This window comes from Leucoraja erinacea, chromosome 6, assembly GCF_028641065.1.
Source record: "Leucoraja erinacea ecotype New England chromosome 6, Leri_hhj_1, whole genome shotgun sequence".
In the NCBI taxonomy this organism is placed as follows: Eukaryota; Metazoa; Chordata; class Chondrichthyes; order Rajiformes; family Rajidae; genus Leucoraja; species Leucoraja erinaceus.
The window spans coordinates 5,719,334-5,744,755 of NC_073382.1; the positions used below are offsets into that span (position 1 = coordinate 5,719,334).

Sequence of the window (25,422 nt, forward strand, 5' to 3'; positions counted from 1 at the left end):
AAGCCAGGGCAATCCAAGTATTCATCAAGATGCTTTTTAAATGTTGTGGGAGTATTTCCTCTGGCATCTTCACAGGGGAGGAGTTTGATAATCTTGAATCTCAGCGCAGATGGTCCATATAAATGGGGCTGGGACATGAGGGAAAACGTAGCTGCTGGAGTGGGCTGCAACTAATGGGCCTGTCGCACTTAAACGATTTTTTAGGCAACTGCAGGCGACTAGATGATCGCCACATGTTCGCCCGTGATCACCGGGAGCAGTCTCCTCAGTCACACAAAAAGTCGTGGCGTTGGAATTTTTTGGCAACCGAGGGTTTGATGCTAATGAGCGTAGCTTGACTCTCCCGGACGTAGGTGCCGGGATGAAGTAGGTTGTCGCCAGGATGACGTGGGTTGTCGGTACACAAAAATGCTGGAGAAAGTCAGCGGGTGCAGCAGCATCTATGGAGCGAAGGAAATAGGCGACGTTTCGGGCCGAAACCCTTCTTCAGTCTGACGTAGGTTGTCGCCAGTTTTACGGTGATCTGCTACGACTATGACAGTTGCCGGCAGTTGCCTAAAAGATCGCCAAGTGGGACAGGCCCATAAGTCGATTGAGAAGACACAAAGTACTAGAATAACTCAGCAGGTCAGGCAGCCTCTCTGGAGAGAAAGGATGGGTGACGTTTTGGGTGGCGACCTTCGTGAGGCTGAAAGTAGGGGATGAGGTTTGGGGAAGATAAATAGAGCTACAATCCCAGGAAATGCAGATACTGGTTTACACTGAAGATAACGCCATTCGGCCCATCATGTCTACTTGCCATCCAATCATGGCTGAGCTATCACTCCCTCCTAACCCCATTCTCTTGCCTTCTCCCCATAAACCCTGACACCCATACTAATCACATTTTCCGTGATCGACATCCCCTTTGAGGTCTCGTTTTCACACCTTACCCTTCCTTATCTCAGTGTCTCCCTCTCCCCTGACTCTCAGTCTGAAGAAGGGGCCTCGACCCTTCTGTCCAGAGATGCTGCCTGTCCTGCTGAGTCACTCTAACATTTTGTGTCGATCTATAATCCTAGATATCCTGATTTTCAAACGGTGAAGATGCATTAATCATATAACCATATAACAATTACAGCACGGAAACAGGCCATCTCGGCCCTACAAGTCCGTGCCGAACAACTTTTTTTCCCCTTAGTCCCACCTGCCTGCACTCATACCATAACCCTCCATTCCCTTCTCATCCATATGCCTATCCAATTTATTTTTAAATGATACCAATGAACCTGCCTCCACCACTTCCACTGGAAGCTCATTCCACACCGCTACCACTCTCTGAGAAAAGAAGTTCCCCCTCATATTACCCCTAAACTTCTGTCCCTTAATTCTGAAGTCATGTCCTCTTGTTTGAATCTTCCCTATTCTCAAAGGGAAAAGCTTGTCCACATCAACTCTGTCTATCCCTCTCATCATTTTAAAGACCTCTATCAAGTCCCCCCTTAACCTTCTGCGCTCCAGAGAATAAAGACCTAACTTATTCAACCTATCTCTGTAACTTTGTTCAGAACTGTTTGAGTAAATAGCATTGAAGAGGGAAATTAAAAAGGCTAATGTGAAAGAACTAATTGGTAAAATGGAGGAAGTCTGGCACCATAGTAATAGGGAGGGGACATTGAGAGAGATTAATTTCTTATCAGACTTTTTCTTTGACGTTCAGGAGAGCAAGTCAGTTGCTGTACATATCTCCACAAAATGAAAATCCATTTGTCAAATCTTGGATAGGCTGGAAAAGCCTCTGAAGTGATTTGAAAAATAAGAAGATATTTCCTTCCTAAACATATCAATTTACTTCCGTTAAAGCAATAGGAATCTATTTTGCTTTAAGAGTTTAACCTTAGCAAGGGTTAACATCAAGGATGTTTCCGGTGTAAGATGGGACGAGGTACTGGTACAGGAGATGTGGACAAGAGCTCTCAAGGCTGAATTGTTAAATATAGAACAGTACAGCACTGGAACAGGCTCTTTGGCAAACAACGTCTGCACTGAACATGATGCCAAGACCATCTCATGATGCCAAGACTCAATCCATATCTCTCCATTCCCTGCATATTCATGTCTATTCGAAGTCTCTTAAATGCCCCGATCTTTACTGCCACCACCACCACCACCCTCCGACAGCATGTTCCAGGTGACAACCTGGAATGGCTAGATCAGTAGTCGAGCTATCATTGATCCATTAAAGCTTCCATCTAGTTTTGCTCAGTTGGGTAAGCTTTCTTTGATCACACAGCAGTCAAAGCAAGCCATGAAAGTTCAAGTTGATGTGAATGTCTTGCGACATACTCATGGTGCTGACGGTGCTTGCCGTATGAGGGCCCTTGGTAATATTAAGGAGAGAGCATGCATCCTTCGCATAGTTTTTGCTGGCCCATTATTCAAGCCAAAGTCCCTCTAAGACCCTGCACTTTTTTTTTTAATTGTTTCTGGGTCATTAATCTCTTTAGTGGACTTTCCCCAAGGGTTACGATAAATATTATGCTGTGAAATATTAAGCATAATACATTAGAGATTATTTAAAAGATAGCAGTAGCAGAGGAAGGCTTTCATTTTTAATGTGGTGTTCATAAAGCTCTTTGCAAGCAGGGCTAAATTAATTAGGTTTTTGCATGATATCAGTGATACAAGAAGGGTAGCTTCCAATAGTCAGGGATGATGTTGGTGGGGTCTTTTGCTTGTGTTAATAGCACTCCCAGAAGAAATTGAGTAGAATTAGACCATTCGGCCCATCGAGTCTACTCCACCATTCATCTTGGCTGATCTCTGCCTCCAAATCTAATTTTCCTGCCTTCTCCCCAGAACCCATAACATCCGTTCTAATCAAGAATGTGTCTATCTCTGTCTTAAAAATATCCACTGATTTGGCCTCCACAGCCCTCTGTGGCAATGAGTTCCACAGATTAACTACTGCCTGACCAAAGAAGTTCCTCCTCACCTCCTTTCTAAAATATTCTGAGCCTTTACTTCTGAGGCTATGTCCTCTGGTCCTAGACTCTCCCATCAGCGGAAACATGCTTTCCACTCTATCTATGTCTTTCATTATTCTCTAAGTATCAATGAGGTTCTCCCTCAACCTTCTAAACTCCAGCGAGTAGAGGCCCGGTGCTGTCAAATGCTCATCATACGCTAACCCACTCATTCCTAGAATCATTCTACTAAACAAGGGGAAAAAAAAATTGTTCGGCACGGACTTGTAGGGCCGAGATGGCCTGTTTCCGTGCTGTAATTGTTATATGGTTATATGGTTATATGGTTAAACCTCCTCTGAACCCTCTCCAGAGCCAGCACATCCTTCCTCAGATATGGGACCTAAATTTGCCCACAATACTCCAAATGCGGCCTGACCAACACCTTATAGAACCTCAGCATTACATCTCTGTTTTTGTGTTCCAGTCCTCTTGATATAAATGCTAGCATTGAATTTGCCTTCCTTACTACCGATTCAACTTGCAAATTAGCATTTTGGGAGTCCTGCACCAGCACTCCCAAGTACCTTTGCATCTCCGATTTCTGGATTCTCTCTCCATTTAGAAAATAATCTACGCGTTTATTCTTATTGCTAAAATACATGACTCTGCACTTCGCTACACTGAATTTCATCTGCCTCTTCTCTGCCCCCCTAACCTGTCCATGTCCTTGCTTCCTCTACACTGCCTGACCCTGCACCTATTTTAGCATCATCTGCAAACTTGAACACTAGGCCTTCAAAACCACTTATCCAAGTCATAGAGTCATGGAGTTATGCAGCACAGAAACAGGCTCTGAGGCCTTCTTGCCTATGCTGACCAAGGTGCCCCATCTACACTAGTCCCACCTTCCCACATTTGGCCCGTATCCCCCTAAACATTTCCTATCCGTGTACCTATCCAAAAGTCTTTTGAAAGTTTTTATAGTTTCTGCATGAACTACCTCCTGTGGCTACTTGTTCCATATACCCACCACCCTCTGTATAAAAAGGTTGCTCTTCAGATTCAATAGACAATAGACAATAGACAATAGGTGCAGGGGTAGGCCATTCGACCCAGCACCGCCATTCAATGTGATCATGGCTGATCATCCCCTATCAGGACCCCGTTCCTGCCTTCTCCCCATATCCCCTGACTCCGCTATTTTAAGAGCCCTGTCTAGCTCTCTCTTGAAAGTATCCAGAGAACCAGCCTCCACCGCCCTTTGAGGCAGAGAATTCCACACTCACAACTGTGAGAAAAAGTGTTTCCTATTGAATCTTTCCCCTCTAGCCTTAAAACTATGTCCTTTAATACTCTGGGCAAAAGACTGTATGTCTATCCAAACTATTTCTATTGTGATTTTTTAATGCCTTCATAAGATAACCCCTCTTCCTCCTGTGCTCCAAGGAATAGTCCCAGCCTGCTCAACCTCTCCTTATAGCTCAGGTACTCGAGCACTGGCAACACCCTTGTAAATCTTCTCTGCACCCTTTCCAACTTGACAACATCCTTCAATGCCTTTCTCTTGGCATCTGTTACACCAGTGCTGAAATGTGAGAACCTCTCCCTTATTCCTAGCTCCCCTCATTATGCCTCTGTTCATGATCTATGTATACCTTATCACAGTGTACAAGAAGATAGACACAAAATGCTGGAGTAACTCAGCGGGACAGGCAGCATCTCTGGTAGAGAAGGAATGGGTGCCGTTTCGGATCGAGACCTTTCTTCAGACTCGACCCGAGAAGAAGACCTCTGAAGAAGGGTTTCGGCCTGAAACGTTGCCTATTCCCTTCGCTCCATAGATGCTGCTGCACCCGCTGAGTTTCTCCAGCACTTTTGTCTACCTTCGATTTTCCAGCATCTGCAGTTCCTTCTTAAACACTTCTCTAAGAGATGTTGCCAGTCCCGCTGAGTTACTCCCGCATTTTCTGTCTTTCTTTGATGTCAAACCAGCATCTGCGGTTTCTTGTATAGGAAGGAACTGTAGATGCTGGTTTTAACCGAAGATAAACATAAAAAGCTGGAGTAACTCAGCGGGACAGGCAGCATCTCTGGAGAGAAGGAATGCATGATGTTTGGGGTTGGGTCCTTCAGTCTGAAGCTGAGTGACTCCAGCTTTTTGTGTCTATCTGCAGTTTCTTCCTACACATTCCCACAGCGTACACTTTGACTGAATCCATTTTATCAACGCTCTTATGTGACGTCCATTGAGGTTTTATTTGTCCTGATGACAGAGATTGCTGGGATGTTGATTATACTTAAGGCCAGGAGATATTTTGGGGCTCCAGGGAAATCAAGAGAGGCAGTAAATTAGAGATGAGGCAAAGGTTCAGCCATGGTATTTTTAACTAGGGGTCAGTTCAAGAGGTCGACAACCTACCCTGGTTCTATTTTATATCTTCTCTGCCGTGCATGTTATAATTGATTGCTTCACTGAAAATCTAGCAAGATGGTATCAGAGCATGGTGGCTCTTTGTTTGACGGCCCCTACTATCATCCTGTATAATCGTTCTACAACCTCTAAACCTAGAACTATATGATGTACATTGTGTCTTCTGCCTCCGAAGAAACCTATTTTTTTTACTCTACAATTGTTGCACTCTTTTCCTTCTTTTTCCACGTTTACTTTTTACTTCTTTCTACTTTTACCGTATGATACAGTCTTAGAATAAAGGGGAGGACATTTCAGTCTGAGGTGAGAAAAAACTTTATCACCCAGAGAGTTGTGAATTTATGGAATTCCCTGCCACAGAGGGCAGTGGAGGCCAAGTCGCTGGATGGATTTAAGAGAGAGTTAGATAGGGCTCTTGGGGCTAGTGGAGTCAAGGGATATGGGGAGAAGGCAGGCATGGGTTATTGATAGGGGATGATCGGCCATGATCACAATGAATGCAGGCTCGAAGGGCCGAATGGCCTCCTCCTGCACCTATTTTCTATGTTTCTAAGTTTGTATGATTGTGCTTGTATGATTATAGTATAATTTGACTGGATTGCAAGCGAAGTTAGGCCTTTCACTGCATCTAGGTACAGGTGACAATATAGTTACTGTTGAAAGTCACTGTCGTTCTTAAGGACATGTCATAAGTGATAAGAGCAGAATTAGGCCATTCAGCCCATCAAGTCTACTCCGCCATTCAATCATGGCTGATCTATCTGCCCCTCCTAACCCCGTTCCCCTGCCTTCTCCCCGTAACCTTCTCTCCCCATAGCCGTCCCTTTGCTCTACCTATCGTCCTTGAGATTGTCCTGATTGTATTTATGTGCAGCCTTGATTGGATACCTTGCAAAACAAAGCCATTCCCACTGTACCTCGGCTACCCGTGACAACAGCTAACCTAACCGTCAACCGATGCCCAAACAGATGTCCCCCTCCCGGTGTTGTAAATCTCCCCAGCAAACCCGACTGACCTGCCTATTCTATTTGTACACCCAGGTTGATGCCCACGGGAATATCCTGCTCTCGACGTTGGAGATCCACAACGAGGTCGCGGCGACGGAGGTGATGACGAGCGCGACCGAATCGAGGAATTCGGCGATGTCCTTTGACAACTCAGGAATCCAGTACAGGAAACAAAGCACAGCCCGCGTGGGACTGGGCCACAGCACGCCCGATAGAAACGCTACCCAGGCTAAAAAGAACCGTTTGCGCAGAAGGTCATCCCAGCTGAAAATCAAAATCCCAAATCTGACTGACGTTAACGCCATAGACAGGTGGTCAAGGATAGTATTTCCACTCGTTTTTTCCCTCTTCAACTTGATCTACTGGCTCTACTACGTAAACTGATGCCGAGCTACCATCTACAAAGGTTCTGCGGACTCCGCCCAGTTAACCAGATGAACCGACTTGCCAAAAAAGTCATTGTAGGATTGCGGAATGCGGCGTCACGGCTAAGTGAATCATTTTGCAGTAGAACAAAAAAAAAAAAAGATGTGACCACGCAAAAAGGGGGAAACAAAATACTCAACAACTAAAAAAAAAGACAATAAGGAAAAATGAAAAAAAGGATGATATCCTCAAAGAAAGAGAAAGATAGAGAATGACATTTTTAGCCTTGAAACAGCCCATCATACTTTGCATGACACCATGTCACCTAAACAATGACTTATCTGCCATATACACTAGGAATTGTAAAAAATTAGTAACTGTTTGGATCTTGCAAGAATTGCTTTTTCTTGAAGCTGTCTTTTTCAGCTATTTCTAAATACAATGGTCACGGCTGGTTAATATTACAATATTTAGTTAATTCCCACAATGTTCTGCAGCATAATATTTCAATGTGGAACCTTGCAGTATTCTCCTCAGTACTTGATACAGGATGATTGCAGTATTAATTTGGCAGTGGATGACATTAAGTGATTTCATCATTTTACACTCTGTATAGTTATCATGGTTAATTTATTCATGGGCAGAAATCTTGGGATTAGTTGCTATTCACGATTAGGCACTGTGTAAATATACTAGTTTTAAGAAAAAAAAACGTTTCATTTTATTTCCATTTTCCAAAACAAGTATTGGTAAATTCTGTAGTTTGCTGAGTGGTAACTTCATGAACATTCCTGCATACTGTTTGAATTCTTTGATGTTCCATTTAAAAAAAAAATAAAATGTAAAAAAAAATTAATAAAATTGGTTATAAATGGTTTATAGAGCAGCATTGTGAGGCTAAGAGTTAATCGAGTGGTTGGATTTGCAAAGTTACGGCTTCTGAGGTTCCTTTCACAGTGCATGTGTCCAATCTGAGTGCGTCCACTTAGTGACTATTTTAGATCATCTTCCTATGGCCTTGGGTTGCAAGAGAATAATCAAAGTACCAGGAATGAATGCAACTGATCAGGCAGTATGTATTTCTCAGATTGCATCAGCAGGTACCATTTCTGTGGCCAGAAATATACTGAAGAAGATTTCCTCGGTTGTATAGAACCAAATACAGGTGGCGCAGTGGTAAAGATGCTGCCTTGCATCAACCAGAGACCCGGGTTCGATCCTGACTATGGGTGCTGTCTGTATGGAGTTTGTACCTTCTGCCCGTGACCGAAAACGTGGGTTTTCTCTGGGTGCTCCGGTTTCCTCCAACACACCAAAGACGTGCAGATTTGGCTTTGGCAAAAATTGTAAATTGTCCCTCGTGCGTAGGATAGTGGTAGTGTACGGGGATCGCTGGTCGGCGTGGACTCGGAGGGCTTTATCTCTAAACTAAACTCAACCAAAAATCACATCACGCTTACAGCAAGGGGAGACAGGCCTTTCAGCCAAACCGCACACTCCGATATTTACGGTCTAACTGAGTTAGACTAAAGCAAAATACTTTGTGTGAATCAGAAATATAAGCGATCCCCCAGGTTATGGCAGGGTTCCATTCCTAAGTAACGTTCCTTCCCCGCTCCGCTCATGGGTCGGATTTGAACAAAAACAGTGCATGAGTAGATGACAGAAACAATCGTGAATGGAAATTGAGCGTAGTTGACTCAGGGAGTGAGCAAGTGAGTCTGCTTGATACTCATGCGTACGCATGGTGCGTACATAAGTCGGGCGCTCGCAACGCAGAATGATCCACAGGAGGAACAGGAAGATCAGTAAATAATGGAAATGTCCAGCAGATCAGACAGTATCTGCACAGCGAGAAACAAGTTCATGTTTTGGGTAAATCCCCTTTCGTCAGAAATGGAAATGGTTCAAAGTGGAGCACGGTTTAAGTTACAAAAGAAAGAGTGAAGACTGGAGTGAATACAGTGGAAAGTTTGTTATAGGGTGGAAAGCAAGAAAGATTATAGTTATAGGGTGAGATAGCGCTGACACAGGTCCTTCAGCCCTATTTGGCCATGCTGACCAACATGCCTCACCTGAGATCATCCCACTTATCAGCAATTAGTTGATATCCCTCTCAATCTTTTCCTATTACATATATCTGTTTAAATGCCTTTCAGATATTGTTATTGTACCTGCCTCAACTACTTAAGGGCCTGTCCCACCAGCATGCGATTGCATGCGTCTAGCGCGACCAAATGTGGTGGCTTGAGGCGTACGGCCTCGCGGGGCCGGTCCCACTTTGAAGCGCGGAGGCGTCTGGAGTTGTGCGGGGCTGGTCCCGACATCATACTCACCAATCAGCTGGGCAGGAGGCGGGCCGACTGAATTTGGACTTCGCACGGCTTCGGGCGGTGACGTCATCACGCAATGGCACGCCGGGCGGTGACGTCAACGCGTAATGTAACGCTAGGCGTATACCATCAAGATGCTGCGTACGATGTCAAGACGCTATGTACGACGTCAAGGCGCTGCGTACGGCCTCAATGCGGCTGCGGGCCGACAGGCCATTGTTGCGCGGAATTTTCGAACAGTGCAAGATTTTTGGAGCATCGTGCGATGTCGGGACCAGCCCCGCACGACTTAATACGGCTCCGCCGATCGAAGTGGGACAGGCCCCGCGAGGCCGTACGCCGCAAGCGACCACGTTTGGTCGCGCTAGACGCATGCTATCGCATGCTGGTGGGACAGGCCCTTTACTGAAACAGCACATTCCATATAACCATATAACTTTCTTGAGTAAGAAAGGTTCCCTTCAAGTCTAAACCACTCCCTACAGTTTTCTCAATGGCCCTAACAAATGACAAATACAGATGATGGTAATGGTCTATATTTATTCACCTTCCCCTATTTACACCTCTTCCAGGACCAGCTTTTGTTTCTAAACTTAATGCCGATTACCTTACCCAATCACCGAGATTGATGATCCCATTTCGCAAAGAATCTTTCCTGGCCTCAGTATTACCAGAATACTGTCCCTTTTCCTTGCACAAACTCCCCCTAGAATCTCTTGTATCTTGGTTTGGTTTTGAGATACAGGATGGAAACAGGCCCTGTGGCCCACCGAGTCCACACTGATCATCGATCACCCTTTCATACTAATTCTGTCTTATCCCGCTTTCTCCTCCACTCCCTACATATTAAGGGGCAATTTACAGAGACCAATTAACCTCCAAACACACACATCTTTGTGATGTGGGAGGAAACTGGAGCACCCGGAGGAAACCCAGGCAGTCACGTCGTAGGTGCAGGATTAGGCCATTCGGCCCTTCGAGCCAGCACCGCCATTCAATATGATCATGGCTGATCATCCAAAATCAGTACCCTATTCTAGCTTTATCACCATATTCCTTGATTCCCTTAGCCCTAGGAGCTAAATCTAACTCTCTCTTGAAAGCTTCACAGGGAGAACATGTAAACTCCATAGATACAGATAGCACCCGAGGTCTGGATTGAACCTGGCTCTCTGGCGCTGTCAGCCAGCAACATTTACCGCTGCACCACCGTGCCACCCTAACTTGATTAAAGATTTCGACTGAGAAACAAGGTTTATGCTGCAGTCCCTTGGAGCTCATCAATTACCTGTATCCAGTGAGCAACAGAATACCTGATGTGAATGCACGGGTGACAATCTGTGCCAATTTATCTCCCGTTTGATTCAAACGGACAGAAATCGTAATGCAATCCTCCGCCCCCTGTTTCTCCTGCACCAATAGCTCAAGTCTCTGTGGGTCATTTAATTCTTTTTATCTTCCACACTTATGCTTCTTAATTGTGACTGTGTGATAATTAGTGCTAGACTTTAGCACCAGCTTTACGCTGGGAGAGTGCCAGGCGTACTTACTATACTCAATGGTGATTAGAAATTGAGCACTCCAATCCCAATCATCTAAGTGGCATTTTTAGTGCAATGTGGGAGCAACACGTTTCCCAGCGAGGCGATAGCAAAATGTCACAGATGCTGGAATCAGAAATAAAATTAACAGAACATGCTTGAAGTCATAGAATAGAGGGTACAAAGGAAGAAACAGTGCTAACATTTCATCATGTCCTGGCATCAGATCATTAACGTTGTCATGTTCGGCTTTACACCCACACCTTGTTGAATCAATGTCTACTTCTTAAAATCCATGCATGTTTAAAACTGGTAACAAAGTGGTTAAAGGAAACTTGGTAAATCTTTGCTGCGTTCACTTTCTCTAAACCGAGAGTTTGGCTAGGCAGGAGTCTCCTTTGTAACAAGGGAGGCCGAGGGAAGATTTAATTGAGGTGTATAAGTTATGGGAGACCTAACCAGCAGAGTCACAAAGGACACTGAGTCTCTTCACATAGAGGTCAGTAACTAAGATTCAGTTCATTGGAGTACATGCCCTCCTGGTCTTCATCGCTGGTGCTGAAGTGGGGATGGTCGACAGCTTCAGGTTCCCAGATGTAAATATCACAAATAGCTTGTTCTAGTCAAATCACAATGACACAATGGACATGAAAGCACACCAATGCCTTTACTTCCTCAGATGAGCATGGAAATTCCAGCAATAGATAGCATGTGGATCTGGTTAGCACAACAAATCTTTAACGTGGGTAGTGCAGATATTTTTTTAAATAATTCTGCTAAGCGGTTTCCTTGACTAATTAGTCAACTACGAGGGGTCTTCTTCTTGAACATGGCGTGCACAGCCTAAAGTTGTAGGACAACTTGTTCTATTTGATCTTATTTGATTGTGCACACCAGGTTGATTGCATTCGTCGAAACAAACAGGGCGGACCACGTGAAGGTTGCAATCTCCCACAACTACAAGGGGTGTGGTGAAATATAGATCAGAGTAGGTAGCTAAGTTTAGTTTAGTTTAGTTAGAGACACATTGTGGAAACAGACTAATTATCACCTGTACACTAGTTCTATCCTCCACACTAGGGACAGTTTACAAAAGCCAAATAACCTACAAACCTGAGATAGACACAAAAAGCTGGAGTAACTCAGAGGGACACCAATGTGATCAGCCATGATCACATTGAATGGCGGTGCTGGCTCGAAGGGCCGAATGGTCTACTCCTGCACCTATTGTCTATTGTCTATTGACAGGCAGCATCTCTAGAGAGAAGGAATGGGTGATATTTCGGGTTGAGACCCTTCTCAGACTTGTTAGGGATAAGGAGAAACGAGATATAAATGATGATGTAGAGAGATAAGGAATAATGAATGAAAGATAAGCAAAAAAATAATGATGGTAAAGGAAAGAGGCCATTGATAGCTGTTTGTTAGGTGCAAATGAGAAGCTGGTGCGAGTTGGGTGGGGGAGGGATAGAGAGTGAGGGAATGCAAGAGTTACTTGAGGTTAGTGACATCAATATTCATACCACTGGGCTGTAAGCTGCCCAAGCAAAATATGAGATGCTGTTCCTCCAATATGCGTTCAGCCTCACCCTGACAATGGAGGAAACCTAGGACAGAAAGGTCAGCGTGGAAATGGGAAGGAGAATTAAAGTGTTTAACAACTGGGAGATCAGGTGGGTTCAAGCGGACTGAACGACCTACAAACCTGCACGCCTTTGGAGTGTGGGAGGAAACCGGAGCACCCGGAGAAAACCCACGGGGTCACAGAGAGAACAGACAAATTCCATGCAGACAGTACCCATTGTTAGGATCGAACCCTGGTCTCTGGTGCAGTCAAGCAGCAACTCTAATGCTGTGCTACTGTGCTGCCCTGAGAGCAGATCTCTTACTCTGAACAGCATTCATGAGCCAGATGGCCTTTTACCACATTACAATGATTATGTGCTTCACATTACCATCTTTTTAATTCCATATTTTTAATTAATTAACTGTAATTATTTCCCAGTTGCCATAGTGGCAAGTGAAGACACGTCCCTGGAACATTTGTCCGGATCTTTGCTTTGCCAGCTCAGTAACATAGACACACAGCTATTATACCCTATGTTTAACAGGACTGATTTATGGAGAACTATTAGTCAATTAAGCAGTGACCCAATTAAGCAATTAGGCACAGATTCACTGGAGTTTAGATGAATGACAGTCGGTCTCAAGAACCTACAAGTTTCAGACAGTTATGGACACTGCAAAGCAATTCATTCAATACCAAAGTCCATGGATAAGGGGGAAACTATTTAAGACTGAGTTGAGGAGAAGACACATCACCCCGGAGGGTAGTGAATTTGTGAAGTACCCTCTAACAGAGCGTAATAATAGTGTTAGGGGCGGCACGATGGCACAGCGGTAGAGTTGCTGCCTTAAAACGCCAGAGACCCGGGTTTGGTCCTAATTACGGGTGCTGTCTGTACGGAGTTTGCACGTTCTTCCCGTGATGTGTGTGTGTGTGTGTGTGGTTTCTCCGGGATCTCCGCTTTCCGCCCACACTCCAAAGACGTACAGGTTTGTAGGTTCATTGGTTTGCTATAATTGCAAATGATCCCTAGTGTGTGTAAGATGGCATCAATGTGCGTGGGTAACTGGTCGGCACGGACTCGGTGGGCCGAAGGGCCTGTTTCCATGCTATATCTCTAAACTAAACTAAACTAAAAAAGTGCTGTAGTAGATATATATTGTAAGATGATGAAACTCAGTGCCTGAAATAGAAAATGATTTATTCCCCAACAATAACATCCCTCATCTTAATAAGTACAAAATACCGTACAAAAAGATCCTGATTAGCTTCAAAATGCATCTCCCTATTTATTTTACTCCTGCATCATATTTATGGTGTTCCCAACATTAATGAAGACTGGCATTAGCATAAAATACACTTTTAATTACCATACAGATTGCAAATATAATATTGCAGATGTCTAAATATCATTGCAAAGGTCAACTGGTAGAAATCCTAAAGAAATGTTTTCTGCAATGCGCTTAGTCTGAAATAGAAATGAAAAATACAAGGAGTGCACTGCTAAGCAAAAATGGTTATTATTGAGGTTTTATTATTTAATGGGAACAGTTTTTTCAGTGCATAAACTGCTGGTCATTGGGAATAATTCAATTGTACTGTGCGCTGTCAGGTAATCCAAGTTTCGGAAATTTAGACTTTAGAGATACAGACTTTGGCCCACCGAGTCCGTGCCAGCCAGCAATCACCCCATACACTAGCAGTACCTTACACACTTGGAACAATGTACAATTTGCAGAAACCAATTAACCTACACGCCTGTGCGTCGTTAGAGTGTCGGAAGAAACCGGAGCACCAGGAGAAAACCCACGCGGTCACAGGGTGAACGTGTGAAATCCGTACAGACAGAACCTGTATGGTAGCGAATGGTACGTTAGCATTCATAGCAAAAGGATTTGAGTCTAGGAGCAGGGAGGTTCTACTGCAGTTGTACAGGGTCTTGGTGAGATCACACCTGGAGTATTGCGTACAGTTTTGGTCTCCTAATCTGAGAAAATACATTCTTGCCATTGAGGAAGTACAGAGAAGGTTCACCAGACTGATTCCTGGGATGTCAGCACTTTCATATGAAGAAAAGACTGGAAAGACTCGGCTTGTACTCGCTAGAATTTAGAAGATTGAGGGGGAATCTTATAGAAACTTACAAAATTCTTAGGGGGTTGGACAGGCTAGATGCAGGAAGATTGTTCCCGATGTTGGGGAAGTCCAGAACAAGGGGTAACAGTTTAAGGATAAGGGGGAAATCTTTTAGGACCGAGATGAGGAAAACATTTTTCACACAGAGAGTGGTGAATCTGTGGAATTATCTGCCACAGAAGGTAGTTGAGGCCAGTTCATTGGCTATATTTAAGAGGGAGTTAGTTGTGGCCCTTGTGGCTACAGGGATCAGGGGGTATGGAGAGAAGGCAGGTACAGGATACTGAGTTGGATGATCAGCCATGATCATATTGAATGGCGGTGCAGGCTCGAAGGGCCGAATGGCCTACTCCTGCACCTATTTTCTATGTTTCTATGTATTCAGGATCGAACCTGGGTCTCTGGCGCTGTAAGGCAGCAACTCTACCTCTGCGCCACCGTGCCATTTCATGGAACTCTGCCATATCGATAGAGACAGGGAAATCAGCCTGGGTTGTATATTTTATCTGGGAGATTTCTAGTGGGACTAACTCAGAGATTTCTAACATGTGATAATGTACAACTAATCTGTGCAGATGGAGAGTCTTGACTCAAAATGTTAATATCCCTCTGCTTCCACTGATGCTGCTCGACCCATCGAGTTCCCCTAGTAATTTTTATTTTACCTAGTTTACAGCATCTGCAATCTCATGCATCTGCAACCTCAGATTACATTAAAAATCCGCCATAACAAGAAAGTGATAAGGTGCATGGCTGGAGGTGCCAGAACAGCTATCTGATAAAGAAGACACCAAAAGTAACAGTTTCCTTTGTTTTAAGTCAAAGGATGTCAGAAGTTACGGGGAGAAGGCAGGAGTTTCGGGTTAGGAGTGAGAGATAAATCAGCCATGATTGAATGGTGGAGTAGACTTGATGGGCTGAATGGCCTAATTCGACTACTATCGCTTGATCTTATGATCTAAAGAAAAATACCTTGATATTAGTTTCAACATATTTTAAATGTTATTGCCTTTATTTTTGTTGTTCTGAAAATTGGATAAAACACACCAACAAGATTATCTCCAGTAGCAGGGAAAGATAAAGAGAAAAGCAGGGAATTACGTCTGAATAGCACCATCTGAATCCATTCAATGAGCAATCCATTCAAGGGCAGCACTGTGGCGCAGCGGTAGGGTTGCTGCCTTACAGCGCCAGAGGCCCTGGTTCGATCCTGGGTACGGATGGTGTCTGTACGGGGTTTCTACGTTCTGCCCGTGACCTGCGTGGGTTTTCTCCGAGACCTTCAGTTTCCTCCCACACTCCAAAGGCGTACAGGATTGTAGGTTAATTGGCTTGATATTCATGTAACTTGTCCCCAGTTTGTGTCGGACAGTACGAGATCCGCTTGTCGGCGTGGACTCGGTGGGCCAAAGAAATTGTTACTGTGCTGTATCTCTAAACTAAACCAAAACTAAAAAAGCAACGGCTTCATGGGTACATAATATAGCAATTGTACTCACACCAGCTTCCCAGAAGAGGCTCAACACCACCTTTGCAAGAGAAATTAAAGCCAGCCAAGTTTAGATCCCAAAAATGAAAAAAAATACGCAGATTATAAGTATTTTTAAATGGGGTCATTGAAAAGAACATTATTTAAGCCAGAGACAGTCACACCATGCTGAAGTAACTCAATGGGTCAGGCAGCATCTCTGGAGAAAACGGATAGGTTTAGTTTAGTTTAGTTTAGTTTATTGTCACGTGTAACGAGATGCAATGAAAAGGATTTTTGTCGTATGCTGTCGAGTCAGTGAAAAGACAAAACATAATTACAAAGGAGCCATCCACAATGTACAGATAGTAGATAATTCAATGTACAGATAGTAAATAGTTACATAGATAACTATGTTCTATGTTTCTATGTTTCTATGCCATAGAAGGAGTGCAGAGAAGGTTCACCAGACTGATTCCTGGGATGTCAGGACTGTCTTATGAGGAAAGACTGGATAGACTTGGTTTATACTCTCTAGAATTTAGAAGATTGAGAGGGGATCTTACAGAAACTTACAAAATTCTTAAGGGGTTGGACAGGCTAGATGCAGGAAGATTGTTCCCGATGTTGGGGAAGTCCAGGACAAGGGGTCACAGCTTAAGGATAAGGGGGAAATCCTTTAAAACCGAGATGAGAAGAACTTTTTTCACACAGAGAGTGGTGAATCTCTGGAACTCTCTGCCACAGAGGGTAGTTGAGGCCAGTTCATTGGCTATATTTAAGAGGGAGTTAGATGTGGCCCTTGTGGCTGAGGGGATCAGAGGGTATGGAGAGAAGGCAGGTACGGGATACGGAGTTGGATGATCGGCCATGATCATATTGAATGGCGGTGCAGACTCGAAGGGCCGAATGGCCTACTCCTGCACCTAATTTCTATGTTTCTATGTTTCTCTAAAGGAAACAACATGAATAATGGTTAGTGAAGATAGAGCCAACAAAGTCCAAGTAAAGATAGTCCAAGGGTCTCCAATGAAGTAGATAGTAGTTCAGTCAGCGGAAAGACAATACATGAGTATAATCAAGCCATTTACAGTGTATAGATACATGAAAGGGCAATGAAGATTAGTGCAACATAAAGCCAGTAAAGTCCGATCAATGATAGTCAGAGGGTCTCCAATGGGGAAGATAATAGTTTAGGATGGCTCGATAGTTCGAAGGTTCAGTTGACTGAAAACAGCTGGGAAGAAACTGTCCCTGAATCTGGAGGTGTGCGTTTTCACACTCATGTAATGGGTACTTTGACAGGTACATGGATAGGCAAGGTTTGCAGGGACAGGGAAGTGGGAAGAGATCAGTTGGACCTGTTTCCATATGGCTCTCTGACTCAATAACCTCAGCAGCAAAAGATCTTTGGTCTTCACCAGTGACATTCACAGCCTCACGATATCTCACTTTGAAATCACTTATGAAGGGCAGCACCTGTGGAAAAGCAAAGCAGCTTTGATAATGGATTTGAGCATCAAACTGGATTATGAGCCGAAATCTGGAGCGAGACCAGAACACATAACCTTCCGATTTAAAGTCATGACCGTGTCACAAAATGAAAGTAGGTAAGGAAATACATTCATAGAAACATAGAAACATAGAAAATAGGTGCAGGAGAAGGCCATTCGGCCCTTCGAACCAGCACCGCCATTCATTGTGATCATGGCTGATCAACATTCATCGGATGAACGTTCAGTTCATCCCCGACAGGGCGGTCAGAAGGAATCGCCTCTCCCTCCTGTGGAATCTAAATATTACTGAAACTGTCATGTGCTTTACGGTGGCATGATGATGCAGCAGTAGAGATGCTGCTTCACATTGCTGGAGACCCGGGTTCGATCCTAACTATGGCACCGTCTGTGTGGAGTTTGCACGTTCTCCCTGTGACCACGTGGGTGTTCTCCGGGTGCCCAGGTTACCTCCCACACTCCAAAGACGTGCAGGATTGTAGGTTAATTGGCTCCAATAAAAATTGAATGAATGAATCAATTAATACATTTATTGGCCAAGTATTCACATACAAGGAATTTGCCTTGGTGCTCCACCCACAAGTGACAACATGACATACAGTGATAGTTAGGAATGACACATAAAACATTAAACATTAATAATAAAACATTATTGATTAAACATGTGAATTAAATATAGTACCTAAAGGAGGATACAGATTTTTCGTTATTGAGTGGAGCTACTACTCGTGGAAAAAAAGCTGTTTTTATGTCTGGCTGTGGCAGCTTTGAAAGTCCGGAGTCACCTTCGGATTCAAAGAGTTTGTGGCCATGGTGAGAGGCGTCAGAGATGGTTTTACCCACTCACTTCCTGGCCCTTGCAGTGTACAGTTCGTCTATGGAGGGAAGGTTGCAGCCAATAACCTTCTCAGCTGATCGGCCGATTCGCTGCAGCCTCTCACTTCCCTCTGGAAGGCGACTCTGGATTGTCAAAGCTGCCACAGCCAGACATAAAAACAGTTTTTATCCACGAGTAGTTGCTCTACTCAACAGCCAAAAACCTGTAGCCTCCCTTTGATCTGGTAATTTGTTGGTTTACATGCTTGATCAATGGTGTTTTATCATTAATGTTTTATTATTAATTATTTATTAAATTATTTATTAATGTTTAGAGTTTTCTGAGTCATTCGTAACTGTCACTGTATGGCATGTTGTTACTTGTGGGCGGAGTACCAAGGCAAATTCCTTGTATGTGAATACTTGGCCAATAAACGTACTTACTTACTTACTTAGTGTTTAAGAAGGAGAAGAAGAAGAAGAAGAAGTCTGAAGAAGGGTTTCGGCACGAAACGTTGCCTATTTCCTTCGCTCCATAGATGCTGCTGCACCCGCTGAGTTTCTCCAGCTTTTCTGTGTAACCTACTTACTTACTTAACTTGTTTTACTCTTATCTTTTCCCAAATGAGAGGAATATTGTTTCAGGAAAGGTGTTGTTAAGCTGGAAATAGTGCAGAGAAGATTTATGTTGCCAGGGCTTTAGGGCCTGAGCTACAGGGAGAGGTTGGACAGGCTAGGACTGTATTTCTTGGAACATAGGAGGATGAGAGATGATCTTATCGAAGTGTATAAAATCATGCGAGGAATAGATAGGCTGAATGCATCGGAGTCTTTTACCGAGGGTAAAGGGAATCAAGAACTAGAGGACAAAGATTTAATTGGAATCCGAAGGGCAACTTTTTCACACAGAGGGTGGTGGGTATATGGAATGAACTGCCAGAGGAGGTGATTCTATAACAACATTTAAAACACATTTGGACAGGTGCATGTACAGGAAAGGCTTAGAGAGATATGGGCCAAACACAAGTGTTTAAACATGAGTTAAGAAGGTTGAGGGGGGACCTCACTGAAACACATTTAGAGGTCATAGCCTCAGCATTAAAGGGCACTCTATTAGAAAGGAGGTGAGGAGGAACTTCTTTAGTCAGAGGGTAACTAATCTATAGAACTCATTGCCACAGAGGGCTGTGGAAGTCATCGGCGATATTTTTAAGGCAGAGATAGACAAATTCTTGATTAGAACGGGTGTCAAGGGTTATGGGGAGAAGGCAGTAAAATGGGATTAAGAGGCAGAGATCAGCCTGGATTGAATGGCGGAGAAGACTCGATGGGCCGAATGGCCTAGTTCAACTCTTATAACTTGTGAACATGCAGGTGGGATTAGTGTTGATGGGCCATCTCAGTCTGCAAGCGGCAAGTTAGGCCGAAGGGCCTGTTTCCATGCCTTATGATTCTATGACTGTGAGATGAAAGATCACCAACTTCAAAGATTTACTGTTGCTCCCTGCGCACATCATGCCTGGCCTCCTGAATATTTTAGTTGTATTTCCAGCCACATTAAAAGCAATGATTTTTGATCAAAGAAAAAGTATACTCCAAAATTATTCCTCAAGGAACCTTACTAATTGACCTTTCAGTGATATTTAGACATCTTCTGTGTTATATTTATGGTTCATAAGGCAATTAAAACTATGTTTTATAGTGATATCAATCTTCATTAATGTTGGGAACACCATAAATGTAGATCACCGTGAAGCAGTGAAAGGAAATGAAATGCAATGTCAGATGACATCTCTGGATTCAAACCTGCACGTACAGGTTTATCGGTTTATTGCCTTGGTATTGATGTGAATTGCCTCTAGTTTGTGTAGGATTGTGTTGATGTGTGGGGACCGCTGGTCGGCATGGTTTCGGTGGGCCTAAGGGCCTGGTTCTGCAGTGTATCTCTAAACTCAAGTAAAACTAATGTCTGGGCACCCTGAATCGTGTACTCCCAGCAGTTAACTCCCTCAGTACTGAGGTCCCAGTTACATTTGAACAGCAATTCATGTCATTTGCAAGCCAGATATCAGGGTCTCGAGAAGAATTCCCTATTCTAAACCCTGCCATGGGAAGAGTTTACTGTCTTGATTAAATACGACATCCAGGCCCACAGCAGCAGATTTAATCCCATAATGCAGCGGTGGAGTTGATGCCTTGGCAGATTGAGGGGGGATCTTATAGAAAATTCTTAAGGGGTTGGACAGGCTAGATGCAGGAAGATTGTTCCCGATGTTGGGGAAGTCCAGAACAAGGGGTCACAGTTTAAGGATAAGAGGGAAATCTTTACGACCGAGATGAGAAAAACATTTTTCACACAGAGAGTGGCGAATCTGTGGAACTCTCTGCCACAGAGGGGTAGTTGAGGCCAGTTCATTGGCTATATTTAAGAGGGAGTTAGATGTGGCCCTTGTGGCTAAAGGGATCAGGGGGTATGGAGAGAAGGCAGGTACGGGATACTGAGTTGGATGATCAGCCATGATCATATTGAATGGCGGTGCAGGCTCGAAGGGCCGAATGGCCTACTCCTGCACCTATGTTCTATGTTTCTATGTTTCTATGTTACAGCGCCAGACTCCCCAGCTGGATCCTGTCTGTACAGAGTTTGCACGTTCTCCCGGTGACCTGCGTGGGTTTTCTCCGGGAGCTCCGGTTTCATCCTGCACTCCAAAGATGTACAGGTTTGCAGGCTAATTGGCTTGGTATGATTGTAAATTGTCAGTGTATAGGTTAGTGCAAGTTAGATTAGGGATCGCTGGTTGGCGAGGACTCGGTGGACCGAAGGGCCTGTTAATGCGCTGTATCTCTAACGTAAACTAAATTAGCTTGAAAATGCTTGAAAGGAGAAAGGCCATTCAACATTATACAGTAAACTCTCGTTATTACGGACCTCTTTACAATGGATTTTCGGTTATAGCGGTGGACAGCCAAGCTAGGCAGCCGAGGCCAACCCCAGCCAGCACCTCCTCCCGGGTCATTTCCAGGCTCGGCAGTCGACACCAACCCTGGCCCACACAGCTTCCTCCGCCACCTACAGACCACGCCTGCCACCAACGTCATCCCGTACCTGCACTCCACCAACGGCTCCTCCGATCCCCGCCTCCCTCCCGGCAGCCCGCAACACCTGGATTCCAGGCCCAGTTCCAGACCGAGAGTCTGAAGATGGATCCCGAAACGTTGCCTATCCATGTTCTCTAGAGGTGCTGTTTATCTCCCCTTGTGTATTCACCAACATCTGTAGTTCCTTGTTTCTACTACTTATACAATGATAATCCCTCACTCTGTTATAACAGACAATTGGCGATAACGGACACCATTCCCTTCCACTATGGTCTATTAGTGTTTTCCCTCCATTATGGTCCATTATTCCTCAGCATATAAAGACATTCCCCGGAATAAAAAGAATGAATTTCCTCAGTCAGAGGGTGGTGAATCTGTGGAATTCATTGCCACAGACGGCTGTGGAGGCCAAATCAGTGGATATTTTTAAGGCAGAGATAAAGGTTTACAATTGACAGATTGTCGATTAGTGCGGGTATCAGGGGTTACAGGGCGAAGACAGGAGAATGAGGTTGAAAGGAAAAGATAGACCAGCTATGATTGAATGGCAGAATAGACTCCATGAGCCAAATGGCCTATTTCTGCTCCTAGAGCTTATGAATGTATGAAGTTAATATAAAAAGTATTTATGGTAACGTGAAGATTGAGGTCATGTATCGGGATCAGACAGAAGGGGTAAGAAGTGGCAGAAATACATCACCCTTCTCTTCTCTTGACTTGACTTCTTTAACTTCAAGTAGCCCTTGCTTTCCCTCTCTCTCTATCCCCTCCCCCTTCCCAGTTCTCCTACTGGTCTTACTGACTCCGGCTATATTTTATCTCTGTACCGCCCACTCCCCTGACGTCAGTCTGAAGAAGGGTCTCGAACCGAACCGTCACCCATTCCTCTTCTCCAGAGATGCTGCCTGTCCCGCTGAGTTACTCCAGCATTTTGTGTCTACTGGCATCTGCAGTTCATTCCTATACGTCCTACCCTCAATCTCCCTGAGCTGCCTCCTACCCCATCTGTGGAAGAGCCCGTGCCTCCCACACTGGGCTCAATAGCCACCTCAGAATGCACCAAACCAGAGTGGAACCAAATTGTCCTTGATCCCAAGGGACTGCCAAACAAAGGAGAAGAAGATGATGACATGCAGCAATTGATAAACTGTGCTCGTTCATTCTCTTTTAAGATTGCACCAGCCTGAAAAGTAATGGGGAGGAGTTGCCAACCTTTGATTTTCTCGAGGTGTAAATGACTGGAAAAACACATTGTTAGTACAGCCACCTTTGATCATTCCTGTACAAATATTGAAGAGAATTAAACACTCTCGACACAGATCTAACATCCTTTTTATCACTATTTCCTTCTTTTTTATTTTCCTTCTGCGGCCACAACTGATTATTTTAAACCCCACCGGGTGGAAAGGCTTATTTTTCCCTCTGCACTGAAATGTGGTTTCAAACTTCTTTCTCCCAGCGATTGTACTGTACTGACAATTTGCATTTTGCTGCAATGCCTTGCGCATTTTCAAATAAGGTTTCAAAAGCCTCCACCTTAACATCCCAGGGATGACTGCCTGCGATGCACCCTTCTTGCAGATGTTGTTGTTACTTACAATGACCAATATTTGCAAATGCTGCTCTCGGTTCCTGTCACAATAATGGATATTTGAGACAATGTCAAAAGTAGCATAATGAATTGGAACACACACACACACACACTCGTCTGAATTGGTAACTTGCTCTTTCGCTCCTTGAGATGTGCAATATGCAACCATCCTTCCGAAGTAATCAAATGTGTGTGTGTTTTTTTTCTCAGTTATATATCTCGAAACAGAGTTTGGCTTGTGTTTCTCTCAACATTTGCAATGCAATTAGATGATGACGGTAGATATTGTTTCCATGAATGTTCGGGGGAAACATGACAGGAACTTGCCCTTGCTTTTTAAGACTGATTGCATTTAGCTCCTGCATTACAAACTCACAAGTGGTCCTGTGCAGTAGCATTGAACCGCTTCCTGTTGCTGTCTGGTACCTTGCTCTGTTTCTGGAGGAAACTTGTGATAGACCCACCACCAGATAATCGTTGTACATCTGCATTATTGTCACTTAATTTCCCCACTTTCTTTTAGAAACATAGAAACATAGAAATTAGGTGCAGGAGTAGGCCATTCGGCCCTTCGAGCCTGCACCGCCATTCAATATGATCATGGCTGATCATCCAACTCAGTATCCCGTACCTGCCTTCTCTCCATACCCTCTGACCCCCTTAGCCACAAGGGCCACATCTAACTCCCTCTTAAATATAGCCAATGAACTGGCCTCGACTACCCTCTGTGGCAGAGAGTTCCAGAGATTCACCACTCTCTGTGTGAAAAAAGTTCTTCTCATCTCAGTTTTAAAGGATTTCCCCCTTATCCTTAAGCTGTGACCCCTTGTCCTGGACTTCCCCAACATCGGGAGCAATCTTCCTGCATCTAGCCTGTCCAACCCCTTAAGATTTTGTAGGTTTCTATAAGATCCCCTCCCAGTCTCCTAAATTCTAGAGAGTATAAACCAAGTCTATCCAGTCTTTCTTCATAAGACAGTCCTGACATCCCAGGAATCAGTCTGGTGAACCTTCTCTGCATTCCCTCTATGGCAATAATATCCTTCCTCAGATTTGGAGACCAAAACTGTACGCAATACTCCAGGTGTGGTCTCACCAAGACCCTGTACAACTGCAGTAGAACCTCCCTGCTCCTATACTTAAATCCTCAAATCCTTTTGCTATGAACTATCCTCAAATCCTTTTGCTATGATTTGCTATTACTTTACAGCTGGCAGATGTGGTGAGTGCAGAAGGCCAAGATGGTGAACAAAGACACAGAGTTCTGAAGGGACCATTAATTCCTGCCTTGCAGCAGAGGCAGAGGAGAGAGGTTGGAGTGTAATGCCCCTGCCCCACTTAGGAAACCTGAATCAAAAAATTCAAAACCGGCCGCGACTAAAAATAGGTTGCCGTTTTAAAAATCGGTAATTTTTTAGTCGAAGCCGGTTGCGATGCTAGTTGTAGGTGGTTGTCGGAGGTTGTAGGTAGTGGAAGGTGAGACCTTTTTAGTCGCGGCCGGTTTTGAATTTTTTGAAATAATCGCCGGAACATAGAAGAAACGGAAACCACTTTCGACCATTAGGAAGACTGACAAAAACCTCCGGGAACCGCACGGAAACCTTGGCTGGGGCGCAAAGTCTCCAGAGGTTTCCATTCAGGTTTCCTAAGTGGCACTAGGGTGTGTCCAGTGGAGGTGGGGTGCAGGGGCTTTGTAGCCAGTTCCATCGCAGGGCTCCTGAGGGAAGTAGGAGTCAAAGGGCAGGCACATAGGAGGGCAATAAAATAACTTGCCAATGCTGCCGAACGGAGCAGTCACTGGCTGTGGCTGAAAAGGAAAGATGCTGTCTGGGCTGCCACGTGACCATCTAGAGGCTAACAATAAGACACACACCCAGGGCTGATCAAGCTGCGGTGGGCCTGCCTCGACTGAGGGTGCCTTGTGATAAAAGGCCGAAACACCCAGTGTCGTTGAGGAACACAATTGAAGATGTGTCTGATTGGTAACCAAATCACGTAGTGGTCATACCAAGAATGTCAATTGTAGTGAATATTAGAGATTGTAACATCCAGTCCTACTAATCAAACTGTGCTGTACCACTCTGTGGCTAGCTAATTTGAATTACCCTGTGTCCTTGTAGCCTCGACCATCACCCAAACCAACCTCCTTTCCATTGGACTTCATCTGCACTACACTTTGCCTGGAACTGCGATGAGGAAAATCTTTTTCACACAGGGAGTTGCGAATTTGTGGAATTCTCTGCCTCAGAAGGCAGTGGAGGCCGACTCACTGGATGCATAAAAAAGTGAGTTAGATGGAACTCTTAGGGCTAGTGGAATGAAGGGACATGGGGAGAAGGCAGGAACAGGGTACTGATTGTGGATGATCAGCCATGATCACACTGAATGGCGGTGCTAGATCGAAGGGCCGAATGGCCTACTCCTGCACCTATTTTCTATGTATCTATGTAGCACAATCAAGAACAAGTCACATGCCGGACACTCCCTCTTCTCCCGTCACCCATCAGGCACGAGGTACAGAAGTGCGAAAACGCACACCTCCAGATTCAGGGATAGTTTCTTCCCCGCTGTTATAAGGCACGTGAACCGTCCTCTCACCAACTA

At 44.4% G+C, this 25,422-nt stretch overlaps 1 protein-coding gene across 1 annotated transcript in view; it reads left to right on the top strand.

The window, feature by feature from the left end:
* gabrb3 (gamma-aminobutyric acid type A receptor subunit beta3) overlaps positions 1–7,637 on the top strand; it is a 334,484-nt gene extending 326,847 nt beyond the window's left edge. Inside the window, exon 9 of the mRNA XM_055636511.1 lies at positions 6,421–7,637. Within this exon, the coding sequence (XP_055492486.1) occupies positions 6,421–6,771 (351 nt within the window). The 3' untranslated portion in view covers positions 6,772–7,637. The remainder of the gene's footprint in view (positions 1–6,420) is intronic.
* Positions 7,638–25,422: the final 17,785 nt, after the last annotated feature.